This window comes from Lissotriton helveticus, chromosome 10 (genome assembly GCF_964261635.1).
Source record: "Lissotriton helveticus chromosome 10, aLisHel1.1, whole genome shotgun sequence".
In the NCBI taxonomy this organism is placed as follows: domain Eukaryota; kingdom Metazoa; phylum Chordata; class Amphibia; order Caudata; family Salamandridae; genus Lissotriton; species Lissotriton helveticus.
In genome coordinates, this window is record NC_136071.1 from 68,014,946 (window position 1) to 68,029,934 (window position 14,989).

At 43.7% G+C, this 14,989-nt stretch overlaps 1 protein-coding gene across 1 annotated transcript in view; it reads right to left on the reverse strand.

The window, feature by feature from the left end:
* The window catches only part of LOC144785046 (metalloproteinase inhibitor 1-like), a 148,973-nt gene that overhangs the window by 104,128 nt on the left and 29,856 nt on the right, over positions 1 to 14,989 (reverse strand). The window contains exon 2 of the mRNA XM_078664164.1: positions 12,444 to 12,613. Within this exon, the coding sequence (XP_078520290.1) occupies positions 12,444 to 12,613 (170 nt within the window). The remainder of the gene's footprint in view (positions 1 to 12,443; positions 12,614 to 14,989) is intronic.

The window sequence follows — 14,989 nt, forward strand, 5'->3', positions numbered from 1 at the left end:
CATAACATTCAATTGGTTAGCTGTCATTGCCCAGAGTTTTACCCCTGGCCATTTGTTTAAGCAAATGTGTATTTTCCTCTAGGAAGGTTGGTTCCTGGTCAAGGTTCTGCATTTTGTGAGCGGGGGCAATGATCTTCTAGAAATTCTTGTGTCAACAAGGGGCAGAGTTTAGGGCACTATAATATTCTTTGAGAGCTGTATTAATGCCCTCTTGGGTGCTGTCTAGATCTCACTGGTGTGTGTGAATTACACTGATGGGAATGTAGTTTATTCCGAGAAGAGCAGCCAGGCCAATAATCTGCCTACTTTGTGGCCCTCTCTGTGTTGACGCATTACATATTCCTGCAGCTGATATGGCTTAGTTTGTCCAGATGTTCCCTGCAAGACCTTCTTCAGTCACTTAACTTGCCCCAAATGTGGCCTTGAGGCATGGGTCTCTGATAACCACCATGAAAGCGTCCCATTCCACTGTGAGTCTGAGGCAGTGCCCTTCTTCTTGACAAAGTTTTGGTCAATGTGTATCCCGACTACCTCCTGAAAACCTGGATCCTTTAATGCTTCTAAGTTTGGCGCCACATGGGTATATGTGAGTATGGTGAGCCCCTAAAGTGTGAAAGTTTCAGGGGATTGTGATCTGACAGTGTGCATCCCAGATATTCCACATCCATCACTGTACACCCTCCCTTCAAATTGCAGTAGAATAAATAAATTTTGTTATGCAGGGCATGTAAGCCTGAATAGAAAAATTAAGGCTCTATTCTCTAGGTTGTGTGCCCGCCACCGCGCAGCTACTTGAGTATGCATGGCCCATTTTCACAGGGTTCTGGAGGCCCCTATCGCATATGTGTCCCATAAGGGGGAAATCAATTGGTCTAGTGGAGTATTAGGCTCCTTGAAAAAGTCCCTTCCCATGGGGAGGATGCTGTGTTGGGAAGGTGCAAAGCCAGGGTCAAATTGCTTAGGGAAGTCTAAGGTCCTGTGTTGGGGCAAGATAGCAACACCAGCAAGAGCTGATAATGGAGTACCCAGGGCACTAACCAAATCAGGACCCCCATAGCATATTTGAGTAAGAAGTACCCAAAACTATTCCCCCCCTGTCGGTTGGAGGTGAGGAGTACTTCCCAGAATGCTGTGTTACCGCATCATATCATGATATTCCTGCTTATGTGCCCACTGTACACTCACCCATAAAACAAGATAAACGGTAAACTCCCAATAAACAAAGTCCTAACCTCCCTCCCTGGATACCAGGCCAACAAGCCTGCAGCCACCAACTAAAAATTTGAAACATGTGGGAATGCCTCTCCAGTGAAGCAATCAGGGCTGGTGGGTAAGCCCCTACATGCCTAGTCTGTAAGGTGCCTGCACCCCGATCATGTGTTCTTTGACCCTCCCCTGAGATGTATCATGCCTGATGACATCCATCCTGCCCAAACCTGTAAAGGCTGTTGCTCTCATATGATGGTATCAGTAGTCATTAGAGTATAACCTAGTCTCTCCTGTAGTTCTGATGTTATGTTAGCCAACAAATTGATCTTCAAGACATCATTTAGCTCAGGAGCCAGCATGAAGTTCCATCATCACTACCACCACTGCTCATTTCCTGGCTACTTGTTCTCTGGTTGTTGGAAAATGTCCTCTCGAAAGGGTCACTCTAAATGTTTTGCCTTCCTTCTACTCTTTTTCTGAGCTCGTTTTGTTGACTTTAGGACTCTGAGCACATTCCCACTGTTAACCAGTGCTAAAGTGCATGTTATCACTTCTCTAAACATTGCAACATTGGTTCATCTCCAAGTGTCATACTTAATTTACGTATAAATTCCTAGTAAAGTGCACTACATGTGCCCAGGGCCTGCAATTTAAATGATGCTTGTAGACTTGCAGCGCTGATTCTGCCACCCACTCACGTGCACCCTTAATCATTTCTCAGGCCTGCAACTGCAGAGCCTGCATGGGCAGGTTAAAAGTGCTATGTCAACCCAGCAAGCTAAACCCCTTGCCATTCCTAAACCTTTATTTTTAATACACTTAGGTCGTCCCTAAGGTAGTCCCTGGGCAGTCCAAGAGCAAAGTGTAGAGTAATTAAAAAATAGGACATATACTTGAAAGTTTTACATGTCCTGGTAGTGCAAAACTCTTCGTTTTTCACTACTGCAATGCCTATCACTCCCATAGGGTAACATTTAAATCACCATATTACATTTTATAAGTACAATTTCCAATTGAAAATAGACTGGACGCCCAAGGTTGGTGTCTCTGGAATCACAATTTGAAATCGCAACTGATGCTGAAATCAGATTTTCAATTGTAATTCTGAATATTTCAATTTTAGAAAGATGCCATTTTCTTACTTTAGCTATTTGGTGCCTGCTGACTGTCTGAATACACATCTGGGTTGGGTGACAACTGGGCTTTGAGCGTTCCCTCTAGACCACCCCACATCAGAGTAGCTTAGATGTGACTTCATGGACCTTGATGGCCCATTAACCAGCTTGATAGGGGGGCAGTACTGAGCACTGACTCATCTACACCTGAATAGGATTTGTCTAATTCACACATAAAGGGCTGACTACCCCCCTGTAGTGAGTCTGGAGCGAGAGCAGGAAGGGTAGAGATTCTGTGCACTTAAAATTCATCTCTTTAAAGTCTCCCCCACTTCAAAGCAAAAGACACACAGCTGATGGACGGAATGCAGAACAAATTTAAAAAATCACCCCCACTCAAAGGATCTGGATTAAATCCATCATTCTTTTGCTCACCATGCCACCCCAGTTTAGACCTGGCCATATGCAGATCAGGCTTGACCCAGTGCCTCATGGGAACAGTCCAGCACAAACTGCCAAGCCAGGTTCTCCCTGGACCAGAAACAAGCATCCTAGGATTGGTTTTGGGGTTTCACCCCTCATTAGCCAGGATAGCTTGAATCCAGTGGCACAGTGAGCCCGGGACCAATGTCTGGGCATTCTCAGTGCACTTAAGGAAATAAAGCAAAAGACACACAGTTGATGGATGGAATATAGAACAAAACAAAACATTCACCCCCAGGCAAGAGATCTGGGTTAAATCCACCATTATTTTCCTCACCATAACACCCCATTATAGACCTGGCCATATGCAAATCAGTCTTGACCCTGTGCCTCATTGGGACAGTTCATCCCGAACTGCGAAGCCAGGTCCTGGACATCAGTTGTACAGGGGGCCTTGGCTCTTGCTGCCTGCAGAATGTGATCTCTGACTCTATAATCAAACAATTGGGTCACCACCGGCCAAAGTTGAAAGCTTGGTGGCAGCGGCCTGCCAGGGACACTGTGTGCACTTTTGACAGAGAAGAAGGTGGAGGATTCACCCTCCAGTACAGTAGCAGTCAGCATTTTCTTTCAAGACAAGTCCATGCATGGGCACTCTGTTCACTTTGGCAGGCGCATGATCTTTATGTCTTTATGTTGTTGTGGTGGTAGCACTCTTTGGCATCAACGGCCTTCCACTGTGGGGTACCTCCTCCTACAAATTGTGGATTGTGAAACTCATTTCTTTCATGGTGGGTTAGAGTGTAGCCCATTCTATTTCTACTGGATCAGTCAGTTTCTTATGGTGTGCTCCAAGTAGCCCTACATCAAGTGCCAGAGCATCTAGCTTGGGCTCCAGGGCTGACAGCAGATATCAAACTGCCAGCAACAGGGTAACAAATCTGGATGTGTGGTCCTGTAAGGTGCTCTCTACTTTGGGGGTATGTACAGAATTTTATTGGCCCTCAGTCACATCCCCAGTCACATCTTGGAGCCTAGACGAGGGATGAGATTTTACTCCCTTTGGTCTCATAATAGTCCGCTGAACAGTGGCAGGGGGTGATTTCAAATATGAAATTTGTGTGTGAATGTGGTCCTCCTGGACCCCAGTTTTTGTCTTGTTGCGATCATTCACTATAGCTAGAGGGTGAGAGAGAGGGCACAACGAGGCTGTCTGCTGGGATTTCTCTCTCCCGTTCGTCACTAATGTCCCTCTGTTTGTCAGGCACCCCATTCGATCACAGTCCTTCAGCTGCTATAGAGACCCTCAATAAAGGCAGCGCTCCCAGTGAGGGGGCTTCTCCTAACACTCGCTACTCACCAGAATGGACTCTGTGGCCCCCATTAGTAGTAGCACTTCCTGGATCCCGCCGGAAACACCTTATTCGCCAGGAGAGGGATTGGGCTCAATGGTGTCCCCAGGGCCAGAAGTATAAGCATGGGGCGAGGCAGGCTCGCTGATCTCAGGCCCAAGGGAGGCCTCACATTTCCTCTGGTGCCTGAAAGTATCAGCCACAAGGTCAGGTGTTCAGGTGCTCACCACACTCTGACTCACTAAGATGACAGGGCTGCCATGCTTGCTGGAGTGGACTCCGCCAGCCTGACGCATATAAGGAAGTGGGGCTGCCACCCCTTAGTCTGCAGCTCTTCTCTCTCCCCGCATTCCTCCCCTTGCAACAGCCCTGATAACCTGATCGCACAAAGCCCACTGTCTTCCACAAACTGCAGCTGCTCAAAGTCAAACTGCTGCTGCTGGAAGGCCTAAGGCAAGTCTTGTCTTCCTGCTGATTCCAGCTTGGTCACCGAGGGCAGGGACAACAGGCTGTTGCCCTTCATCTCTGGGTCATCCACTGTACTCCATCTCAGCTGCAGTAAGATATCTACTTAGCCTGCCAGAGTAGGATCAGATGAGTCACTGCTTTAAGGCAGATAGGGCTGTCATCTCTCCCTCTTGAGCTCTCCCCAGTTGATCAATTGCTGCCTTTCTCACCTGCCCCCTTAGTTGCTAAGGGCCCGATTCACAGAACTAACTTAAGACAAAATCCTAAACCTACTACTTTTGGTATTCACAGAATGCACTTACTACTTTTGGTATTCACAGAATGCACTTACTACATTTGGTATTCACAGAATGGATTTACGACTACTAACTTTACGTCCGCACTCAAGCCAGAAATTCTGGCCCGGAGGTGGAGCTTGCGGTCCGGAGGCAGAGCTTCTGGCCCAGAGGTGGAGATTTCAGCCATGGCTAAATCCCCACCTCCGAGCCAGAAGCTCCGCCTCCAAGCTGGAATCTTAATTCCGACCCTAGTGCGGACGTAAAGTTAGTAGTCGTAAATCCTTTCTGTGAATACCAAAAGTAGTAAGTGCATTCTGTGAATACCAAAAGTAGCAAGTGCATTCTGTGAATACCAAAAGTAGTAAGTTTAGGATTTTGTCTTAAGTTAATTCTGTGAACCGGGCCCTAAGAGAGGTGACCTCCTGATATGAAATGCTCTCCTGTGTGCCAGTGTGTCCACCTGAGGCTCCTGTGACTATCCTGGGGAATGCTTGTGATGCAGTATGATGAATCTGGAGGTGGGAGAACAGAGCTCCTTACGGCATGTCTGACCATATCACTATCTTGCACAGGCTCCCATTCTAATGCAATTTATGTTGGCCACTCTCCGACCCTTATGCACGATTTAGGACCAACAGTGAGACCATATTGTTTGATTAGCATGCTTATTAGGAGTCAGGGGGCAGATCATATTAATCACCACATACAGATTAGTGTCTAAACATGATGTAGTCTACTACTTTCACCTCACGTAAGAATAACCATATGTGTGACTTAATACTTTTTAAGATATCTAACCCTGTGGAGAGAGTTTTCTTATCCTTACCTTGATACTGGTGGGTCTAGACACTTAGGCAGGAGTATCTGTAGTTATCATGGCATGACACATATGTGTTTGTTGTTGTTAGTCTCTATCAATGCTCATATATGAAGATCCTAGGCTATTAATTATATGCCATTTGTTTATCATCAAATGCCACACTGGCCCCTTAGGTTGCATCTCTTGTGTCGGAAGTCATACTTGGAATTATCCAGAGTAAGCTTTACAGGGGAATGCGAACTGACCTAGCAAACACACTTTGTTTTGCAGGTGTAAAGTGTGTGAAGTACTATTGGACTTGGCCTTCTCTGCAGGCTCACCCCCAAAATGCTGCCTGTGCCTCTCTTATTTTGCTGAATTTTTGTTGGCTTTAGGACTCTATGCACTTTACCACTGCCAACTATTGCTAAAATATTTATTCTCCCCCCTTTAAACATGTAACAATGGATTACACATGATTGGCATATTTAATATGATTATAAGACTCTCGTAGAGTTGTATGACCTATACCCAGGGCTTGTACATTACATTGTACTAGTGGGCTTTCGGCATTTAGTGTGACACCCACTTAAGGAGTTCCTTAAAATATGTTCCTGGTCTGCCATTGCAGTCTGAATGTAGTTGTAAACTGCAAATTCGACTTCATATTATAACCCCATTGTCAAGCTTTAAATCCCCTGTTTATTGGATATGTCACCCATAACGTAGGCCCTAGGTTGCCCACAGGGCAGGGTGCTTATAATTAAAATGTTGGATATAAACTTTTAAGTTTCACATGCCCAGATAGTGACGAACTCCTAAATGTATTTTTCACTACTGTGAGGCCTACCTCTGCTTTAGGATAACTTAGGGTTGCCTTATTATATTTAATGCGTGCTAATTTTTGACTGGGAACTGGTAAACTTTCCATGTTAGGTGTCTGAGAAATTGTAATTAAAAATCCTCTTTAATGGTAAAGTGGGACTTTAAGTTATAATTTTGAAAATGCCACTATTAGAAAGTTGACAATCTCCTGCCCTAACTAGTTGGGGCCTGCATCCTGTTACTGGGTCACTTGACTAAGAGTAGTTGGAAGTTGAACTTTGTTTATTCCATCGAGACGGTTACAAAATAGAGGGATTAGGTGTGCCTGGATGGGTTATCAACTTGCAGGATGGGAGATGGTGCTAGCTGCAGCCCTACTTGTAACTGAATAGGTTATGCTCTGCCTTCACACAAAGGACTTGTCACCCATGCATTTGTTAGGCAGGCAGCTTGGAGGAAAATTCTCTACAAACTTCTCCTACTACAAAGAAGGCACAAGGTATAAACTAGGACCCTCGGACACACTCTTCAGTTCACGTTCTGGAACTGCAGAAGGAAACTCAGAGGCCTGCCTGTTGCTGTGGCCTGCTGTATTCTTCACAAGACTGATTTTCTGCACCTGTAAGGACTGATTTGCTGCCTGAAGTCTACCTTGAACACTCAGACGCCTACGCTGCTATTTGAGCCCTGTTCTACTGTTGTACCTACGACTGCCAGAGTGACTCTTTGTGCTAGTTGACTGGCCCCCTGATCAGAGCCTCAGGGAAAGAACAGGCTATAACCATCTGAGCTTGCACCTGGACCCATCCTGATTGAGTCTTTACTTCCCAAGTGGTACTCCTCCAGTCCTGGACCATTGGTGGTGGTGCTAAATGTGCTCAGATAGCCAAAATCCAGAACTTTGGTCTCTGTGGATAAGAACTGCACTGAGAACTGAGAGGAGACCTAGATCAACCTGCTTGTCTATCCACCCAAGGGCATTGCCAGTCAGTCTGACTTTGCAGCAACTACCGCTAAGTTCTTCTCCACAGTAGCTAAGCTTGTTCAGCAGTCCTTCACCAAAGGGGTATCCGGCATCATGGAACTCTCTTCAGCTACAACCTTCCTTGTCCCGCTGTAGATTTTCAACATCTGACAAAGTGATAAAGTCCAAATGAAGACATCTTCATCACAACTTCATTCAGCGGATCCCTGATGACAACACTACCACCTCAGACACCACCTGTAGCCTTGTCCTGCTGAACGTCTACCTTCTCAGAGACTTTGTGGCAACATTTCTTCAAAGTCTGAATGCATGCGCTAACCATGGCCAAATCCACTCGTTGTACCCCCGACCTACGCTCCATTGCGGTTGGCCATATTTCTCGACTTTGAACCAGTCTTGAGTGACTAGATGTCCATGGTTATCACTTTGATATTTTAGGGCCAGTTTTTACCTTAAACATTAAAAATTCATAACTATGGTTTTATTAATTTAATTTTATTGTTTTGGTGTCAAATAATGTATTAGAATGTACACTATTTTCTAAATTGCTATGAGATTTTTCTTGTGTTGTGTTTTCACTTTATTACTGTTTGTGTGCTACATAAATACTTTACACATTACCTCTAGGTTAAGCCTCACTGCTTTTGTGCGAACCTACCAGAAAATTAAGCACAAGTTAATTTACTGATTTTTGTGGTTCACCCTGGCAGGGATTCCAGCTGTAAGTCAAACAAATCTTTATTTAGTTGGAGCCATAAAAGCATAGCAAAAACATAAAATACATTTTAAAATGTCCATATTAAAATCCACATGCCAAATGAAACATTCACGATACACTTATAAAAATAATTTTCACAAGCAGATTGAAAACAAGCCTTCCTTTGACAGCACTAGGAACCGGTACAAATGTCATTTTAACAATAAAAGAAAGTTAAGATTATACATATCTGTCAATTAAATCATCCTTCAAATTGTGTGTTATTAGCTTCCATATCTTTAACTAATGCAAAATGCTAATTTGATTAAAAAAAATGTAAAGCATATTAAAATTTCTGGGGATTCTAAAGACTGAAATATTAGTCCTTTCGTATGGTGTCTCAGGTTTGAATTATGCAAAATCGGCGCCAGGAAAGAGCATCTTAGCTCTGTGTTCAAAGTACAGAACCAAATTAGGTGACTAGCATCTTGCTTTGTGGTATTATCGTACATAGAAGGCAGTAAATCATGCTTGCATGACCCTGACACGGAAAAGGCAAATTTAAGCTGCAGCATGCGCAGTCTAAAAAGAGTTAGTTAATAGCGATATGTAGCGTTCATAATCCACCCTAAATAAGACTCTATTCCTGATGTTATTAACCTTTTCCGTGCAACCGCGTTTCCCCCTCCGGTGCTGGGCCGTAATAAAAACGGGCGTGGTCATGACGGAACGGTTCCGTCATGAGCACAGCTCAACCGTAGCTCATGACGGAACCGTTCCGTCATGAGCATGGAAGGGGTTAAGACTTGGGCATTTTTGACAATTGTTTCTATAGTCTGAGCCTTTTCTAAATGAATATTTATACAGTGTTCCAAGTAGCATGCTTTAAAGCATAGCTTACATTTTGGTCCAATTAAACGGGGATTTTTGAATAGCTCAAGGAAACCTAGGGCCAGATGTGGGAAGGCTATTACTGGTCGGTAACGGCCGAAATCGGCTGTTACTGACCGGTAATAGGATTTTCCTATGTAGGTGGCAAGTTTACCGATTCGGTATCTACCGAATCATCATTTACCGATTCGGTATTTACGGAATCGGTAAATGAAATGTAGGAAGCACTTTGAAGAGTGCTTCGGTGCTTACAGGATTCGTTATTTACCACCAACTATTTGTTGGTGGTAAATAACGAATACCTCTGTAAATGCAAATCTGTGCATTTACACCTGTGTCATGTGACAGACATACATGCCCTTAGGGCATGTATGTGTGCCACATGTGCACACAAGCACTATTCAGGGGTGCAACAGGGTGTCAAAGAGACCCATTTTTGTAGACACATATGCCTTTATGTCTCTTTTTATTTAACAAACCATAGGCCTTTGATTACCTTTTTATATTAATTTACAATGGACCGACAAATTAAAAAAATAGTGCAAAAGCGTCTTTACAAGGAGGAGCCATTGGGGGAAAAAACAACGTGGTAATGTAACATAGTGGAAGATACACAGGGGAAGCAACATGAAGGGTGGGGGAAGTAACGCAGAGAGCTGGGGTCATAGAAGCACAAGGAGGGCGGGCAGGGAAGCAACCAGAGGACTGGGGCAAAGGGCAGTGCTTAACTTGAGCTGGAGGTTGCTGGTAGGAACCACTGACACCTATTTTTTTCTTCTAAGACTTTCATCTAGAGCAAGAAATAAAAAATAAAAATGGAGGAAAGAAGGAGAATTGAGGAATCAAAAAAGAACCCTCAAGCCTGAGAGAAAGGGCAGGCATTGTCTCAACAGTTGTCCCCCTCATGCCTCAGATTAAGGAGGAAGGAGGCAAGAGAAAGCAACACAAGTGTGGGTGGGGGAAGAGAAGCATCAAGACAGATGAAAAAGACATGCACACTCATGAAGTGCGTAATATAAAAGAATAAAGTTGATTTCTAAAAGTAAGCGGTGGAATGTATAAATCACTCTTGTAAATCTGGTTCACCTAATGGACCATGTCCTCCACAGGTTTTGATTGCTAGCTTGTATGTGATCACCCTGCTTTTGAATCAATTATTCAAAAGTTTCATCGAATCAGACACTGTGCCAACTTGCTGGAAACAGGCCAAACGAATTCCTTTAAAAAAACTCTTGGCAGATAGATCATTTCTTTCTAATTTCAGGCAGATTTCACTTTTACCTGTGGTGTCAAAGTTATCAGAGGAGCTCATTAATGGGCAGCTCTCCAAATGCTTGGAACAGGGGCAGCTGTTACACTACTCACAGTCAAGATTCAGACTGAATCTGCACTAGTGGAGTTAACAGGTGCCATCAAGTTGGCACTTGATCATGGAAAACAGGCTGAAAGGAAGACATCGGAGTCTGTGGTTCTGGTCTGGCATGGGTTGGCTCTTTTCTCACTGATAGAAGTCAATCTGTCTGGGAGGCTCTGTATGCTTCCGACCCTAAAGTAACCAATTTTGGATCTGCTCTAAGCCCAACTCTTTTTAACATTTATATGACACCTTTGGCCTCTTTAGTTGAGTAATTTGGGGTCCGGATAGTGTCATATGCTGATGATACACAACTTTTTTTTTCTTTGGAGAGAACTGTTCTGAAGGACCTAGGACATGTAAGAAATGTCTGGTGGTCGTTTTCAGTGGATGTGGGTGAATAATTTACAATGTTTTGCCAGAAAACCTAGAGATCTTGTTGTTTGGCTCCCTTCCCTCATATTGGGACATGTAGTGTTAGTCGGAGTGTGCAGCTGCAGTGCCCCTTTTAGCCCCTGTTGGTTTAAACATGGGTGTAAAGATTGACTTCCAGTACCTTTAGGCCCTCAGGTAGTGACAGCAGCAGGTTCCTATTTTGAGCACGTATATTTGGACCTTCCAGCATATTTGTTGAAGAGGGTGCAGTTGGTTCAAACTGTGACTGCAACAATGTTACTAAGAGTCCTTAGGCGGACACCTATAACTCCTCCTCTAAAGGCACTGCACTGGCTTTCTATTAAGGAGAGCATACAGTTCAAAATATTAGTGCTGACCCACAGAGCGATTTCTTGCACAGGCCATGGCTACCTTTCTGTAAGCATTACTCACTATCGTCTAACCAGAACTCTCTACTCCTCTGATGCCAGGCTGGTCCAGGTGGATGTATGTCACTACAATGCATGCTTTTACAACGCATGCCTTTACCACGCAACTTTTACAATGCAAGTCGTTACAATGACTTGCGTTGGGGGGCGCTGGATAGTGAATAGTTTAATTTACTATTCCAACTCCAGTCCCCGTGGATAGTAGGGAAGGTTTTGGATAGTAAATTAAACTATTCCCTATCCTACAGTGCCCCCCAGCGCAAGTCATTGTAACGACTTGCGTTGTAAAAGTTGCGTGGTAAAGGTAGTGCGTGGTAAAAGTTGAGTTGTAAACGCTGTTCCCCGTCCAGGTACTGGGAGTCAAGCGGGAAAAATGGGGTAGTTCATCTTTCTCCCAACTTGCTGCAATGGTGTGTAACATCCTTTATCCAAAAGTGTGTGCTTTGAGGGAGGAAAATAGCTTGAGGCATCATTGCAAACCTGCTTACTCAAGGCAACTTTTCAGTGAGGACACTAGTGTGAGAGGGTTCAGTTGAACAGAATCCCTTTTAGCACTGGGACACTCTGTGAGTAGCCTTGTGCTCTATAAATTCCTGATTGAGTGATACCAGGCCAACCACTCAGAAAGATGCTTGAGAGGCTATGCTCCAGTGGAGGGACAACACAAGATTGTCAAGCTTCAATGCCTTCAAATAAAGAGTAAGCACATTACAAAAAAAGCTACCCATTGGTAAGCAATGAGCAGGCTAAAACCCTGGATGGGTTCTTGGCAAGCTTACAGTGGGCTTTTACAAGTAGACAGCTGTGCTGTCCAATAAGCTCCACCTAAAAAACATTAGTTAACAGCAAAAATGATTTTTGATCTGAAAAAGCACACACTTTAATGTAGTAGACCCTGGAATTGAAGGGAACTACTTTGTGTATGGATGTGCTCCTTGTGAAAGAGCAAACTATCATCACTCACTGTGACGTTAGCCAATGGCTGAAGTGGGCCGACCCATTGTACGGTGCTCAATGCTATAGCTAACAGAAGAAAATGATGAATGACACAACAGCAGACGAATGATTGAAGAGCACTGGCTGAGAACCCCTATATGGAAGTATATTAAATATATAATTTTTGTAAAATCAAAAGGAGTTGACTAATGACAGACATAAAAAATCAACAATTTCTTAAAAACAGAAGTAAAGAATATAATTTTATTTTATTTTTTCCAACTCACCAACGAGATCTGCATCACAGTAAGAGGTCTGTAGAACTGACAGTAAACATGTGCAAGCTTTGACAGGGCTAGAGATCTCCAGGAACAGAAGACCCGCCACAAGGAAGATAACTTTTTTGAGGTCCATGGATTTCCTGAAGGTCAGCTGTTGTACCACTTCTGACATTGTTCTAATGGAGACAGGAAAATAGGGAGTACATTTTGAACAGTTGAGGTTGGGTACAGGTGGCAAGATGGTACCCTTCACTGCACTATGTCACAGAAATACCTAACATTCTTGGGAATAATGTGCTAATGTTATTGTGTGATGTGGGCTTGCACTACAGAGGTAATCAAGGTGGCCAGATTCACTGGAGCCTTTGATGTCCTTGACAGTGGTCATTTTTGCTGATAGCTGTTTATAATGTCTTTAGGCTGTACAGGCTGAAGTACAATTTCAGGGACAGCATGCAGTTCTGAAAGGTGGGGATTGGATGTATGCAGCTTGAGTCTAAAAACTGCTGAGAGGTTAAAGGCCCCAATTCATGAATCTATGGCCAGTTGTTTGAAGCAAGGGTCATTTAGTCCATTGCAAATGTTCAGCTGAAGTTTCAGAGCCAACAGGTGCCAATTCCCTACTGTATGTAAGATGTGCTATAGGAGTATGAGGCTTAATTAGGAATAAACCTAATGGCATATCTACATATGGATGGATGCCCTGCAATCTGCCCTGTAACCACCCCCTGGACTAATAAAGAGGTTGGGATCTCATAGATGTACTGAACCTTCCACACATTCTAGTGAAATAAAAAAGGCACACACTCCCTTGTCCTTAATGTAGAAGAAATTCTGCATGAAGCTACATAATATTATACGACAAAGAATTGCATATGGGTAGGAGCCATGCGTTACAAAGATAACACATCTAATATGCATTGTTCTTTAAATGTGATATATTAGTGTCTTACCTACTTTTCCAATGTAAGAGGCTTCATAAAAGATGATGCCCATGTGTTACAAGGAGGAAACAGATTTATTATTATTAATGACAGGTATACATATATGTGTCCTATACACACCCACTGTTTACATATGAGTATGCCAAGGGTGAAGATGAATACCAGCTGTAATAAATGTTCCAGCGTCATCATCAGATGTTCCAGCTTTCCCTCTGTAGGAATTAATGTCGCATCAGAGTTGGCTCCTACCTCAATCTGCTTTTTAGGACTGCCTCCCCTTAGCATATTTACATCTTCTGGCATGTGTTCATTGATTCTTGTGTGCCCAAGAATGGCAGCAAACATGTCTTCTACAATTGTGCCTACAGCAACACTCCATTCACATACCTACCAACTTAAAGAACAATCTCACAGTGCATTATGTTAGGTTATGCTTATTTGTAAAGAGCAAAGTTACCTTAAGACTTCTGAGTGAGGCATAGCCTGTGCACGGTAGAGTAGTACTGGCAAAATTGACTAGTGGGGATAAAGGATTTTCCTGAAGCGGGGCTCCTTCATTTAGTTTCTAAGGTCAGCCGGCATAAAATTCCAGAGTTCTGGAGTCAGGTATCAGAAAGACCTACCGCCCCATCTAGCACTTTGAATTTGAGGCACCTTTAACAATTGCACCTTAGAGGATCTTAAAGTCCTAGTAAGAGTATAGGTTACCAGAAAGTCCAGGTCAAAGAAGGACACCTCAGGTTTGTCCTCTATGAGCTAGACATAGGGTCTTGAAATTGATTCAAACTTTTCCTGGGAGCCAGTGCTAAGTGGCTAATGTACTTTTTACTGAGGCATATTCGGGTAAATTGAGAATCAGCTTGGCAGCAGCATTCTGGATCAGTTGCAGACTCTTGATAATATATTGATGGGCTCCCAGATACAGGGAGTTCCCATGATCAAGACAGGACAAGAGCAGAGCTTGCACTACTGTTCTTCTGGAGAGAGTGGGTAAAATGTCAAGGATTTTTCATATGGTTTTCATTGTCCCAAAACAGAATGCTTCATTTTTTTAACCTGTGCTTCCATAGATAAGGCACTGTCAAGCCACATTCCGAGCCTCTTTATGGGGGAGATGGAGGTAGTCCTAAACTCCCAAGCCATTCTAATGCATTTGAGGGTTTGGTTTATTTCCTAATATCATCACCTCTGTTTTATCTCTATTTAGTTTAATTGAATGGTCCTCCATCCACCATGCAACTTTCTCTAGGCACTCACTTCACTGGTGAAGTGAGATGACACGTTAAGTGACGTTCGCGTAAGACATGAGGAGCACTCCAAACTCCTTGACAATGTATGCTAATGGGCTTAGATAAATGTTGAACAATATTGTGCTCAAGGAGGAGCCCTGGGGGTCCCTACATTTCAATGCAAAGACATCAGAGTAACAGGGGCGCTCCAATATTTGTGTGAGGAGAGAGGTAGGGCCTTGAAGGGGCTGGGGCCTTGTGCCAGGAAGTACCTGTGAGGCACTTTTGAACCCCACCACATTCACAAGCCCCTCCTCCCAAAATCTTACTGAGCCCGGTGCCGATGTCCTTAATGGACATCTGTAGTTCAAAGCCTTGG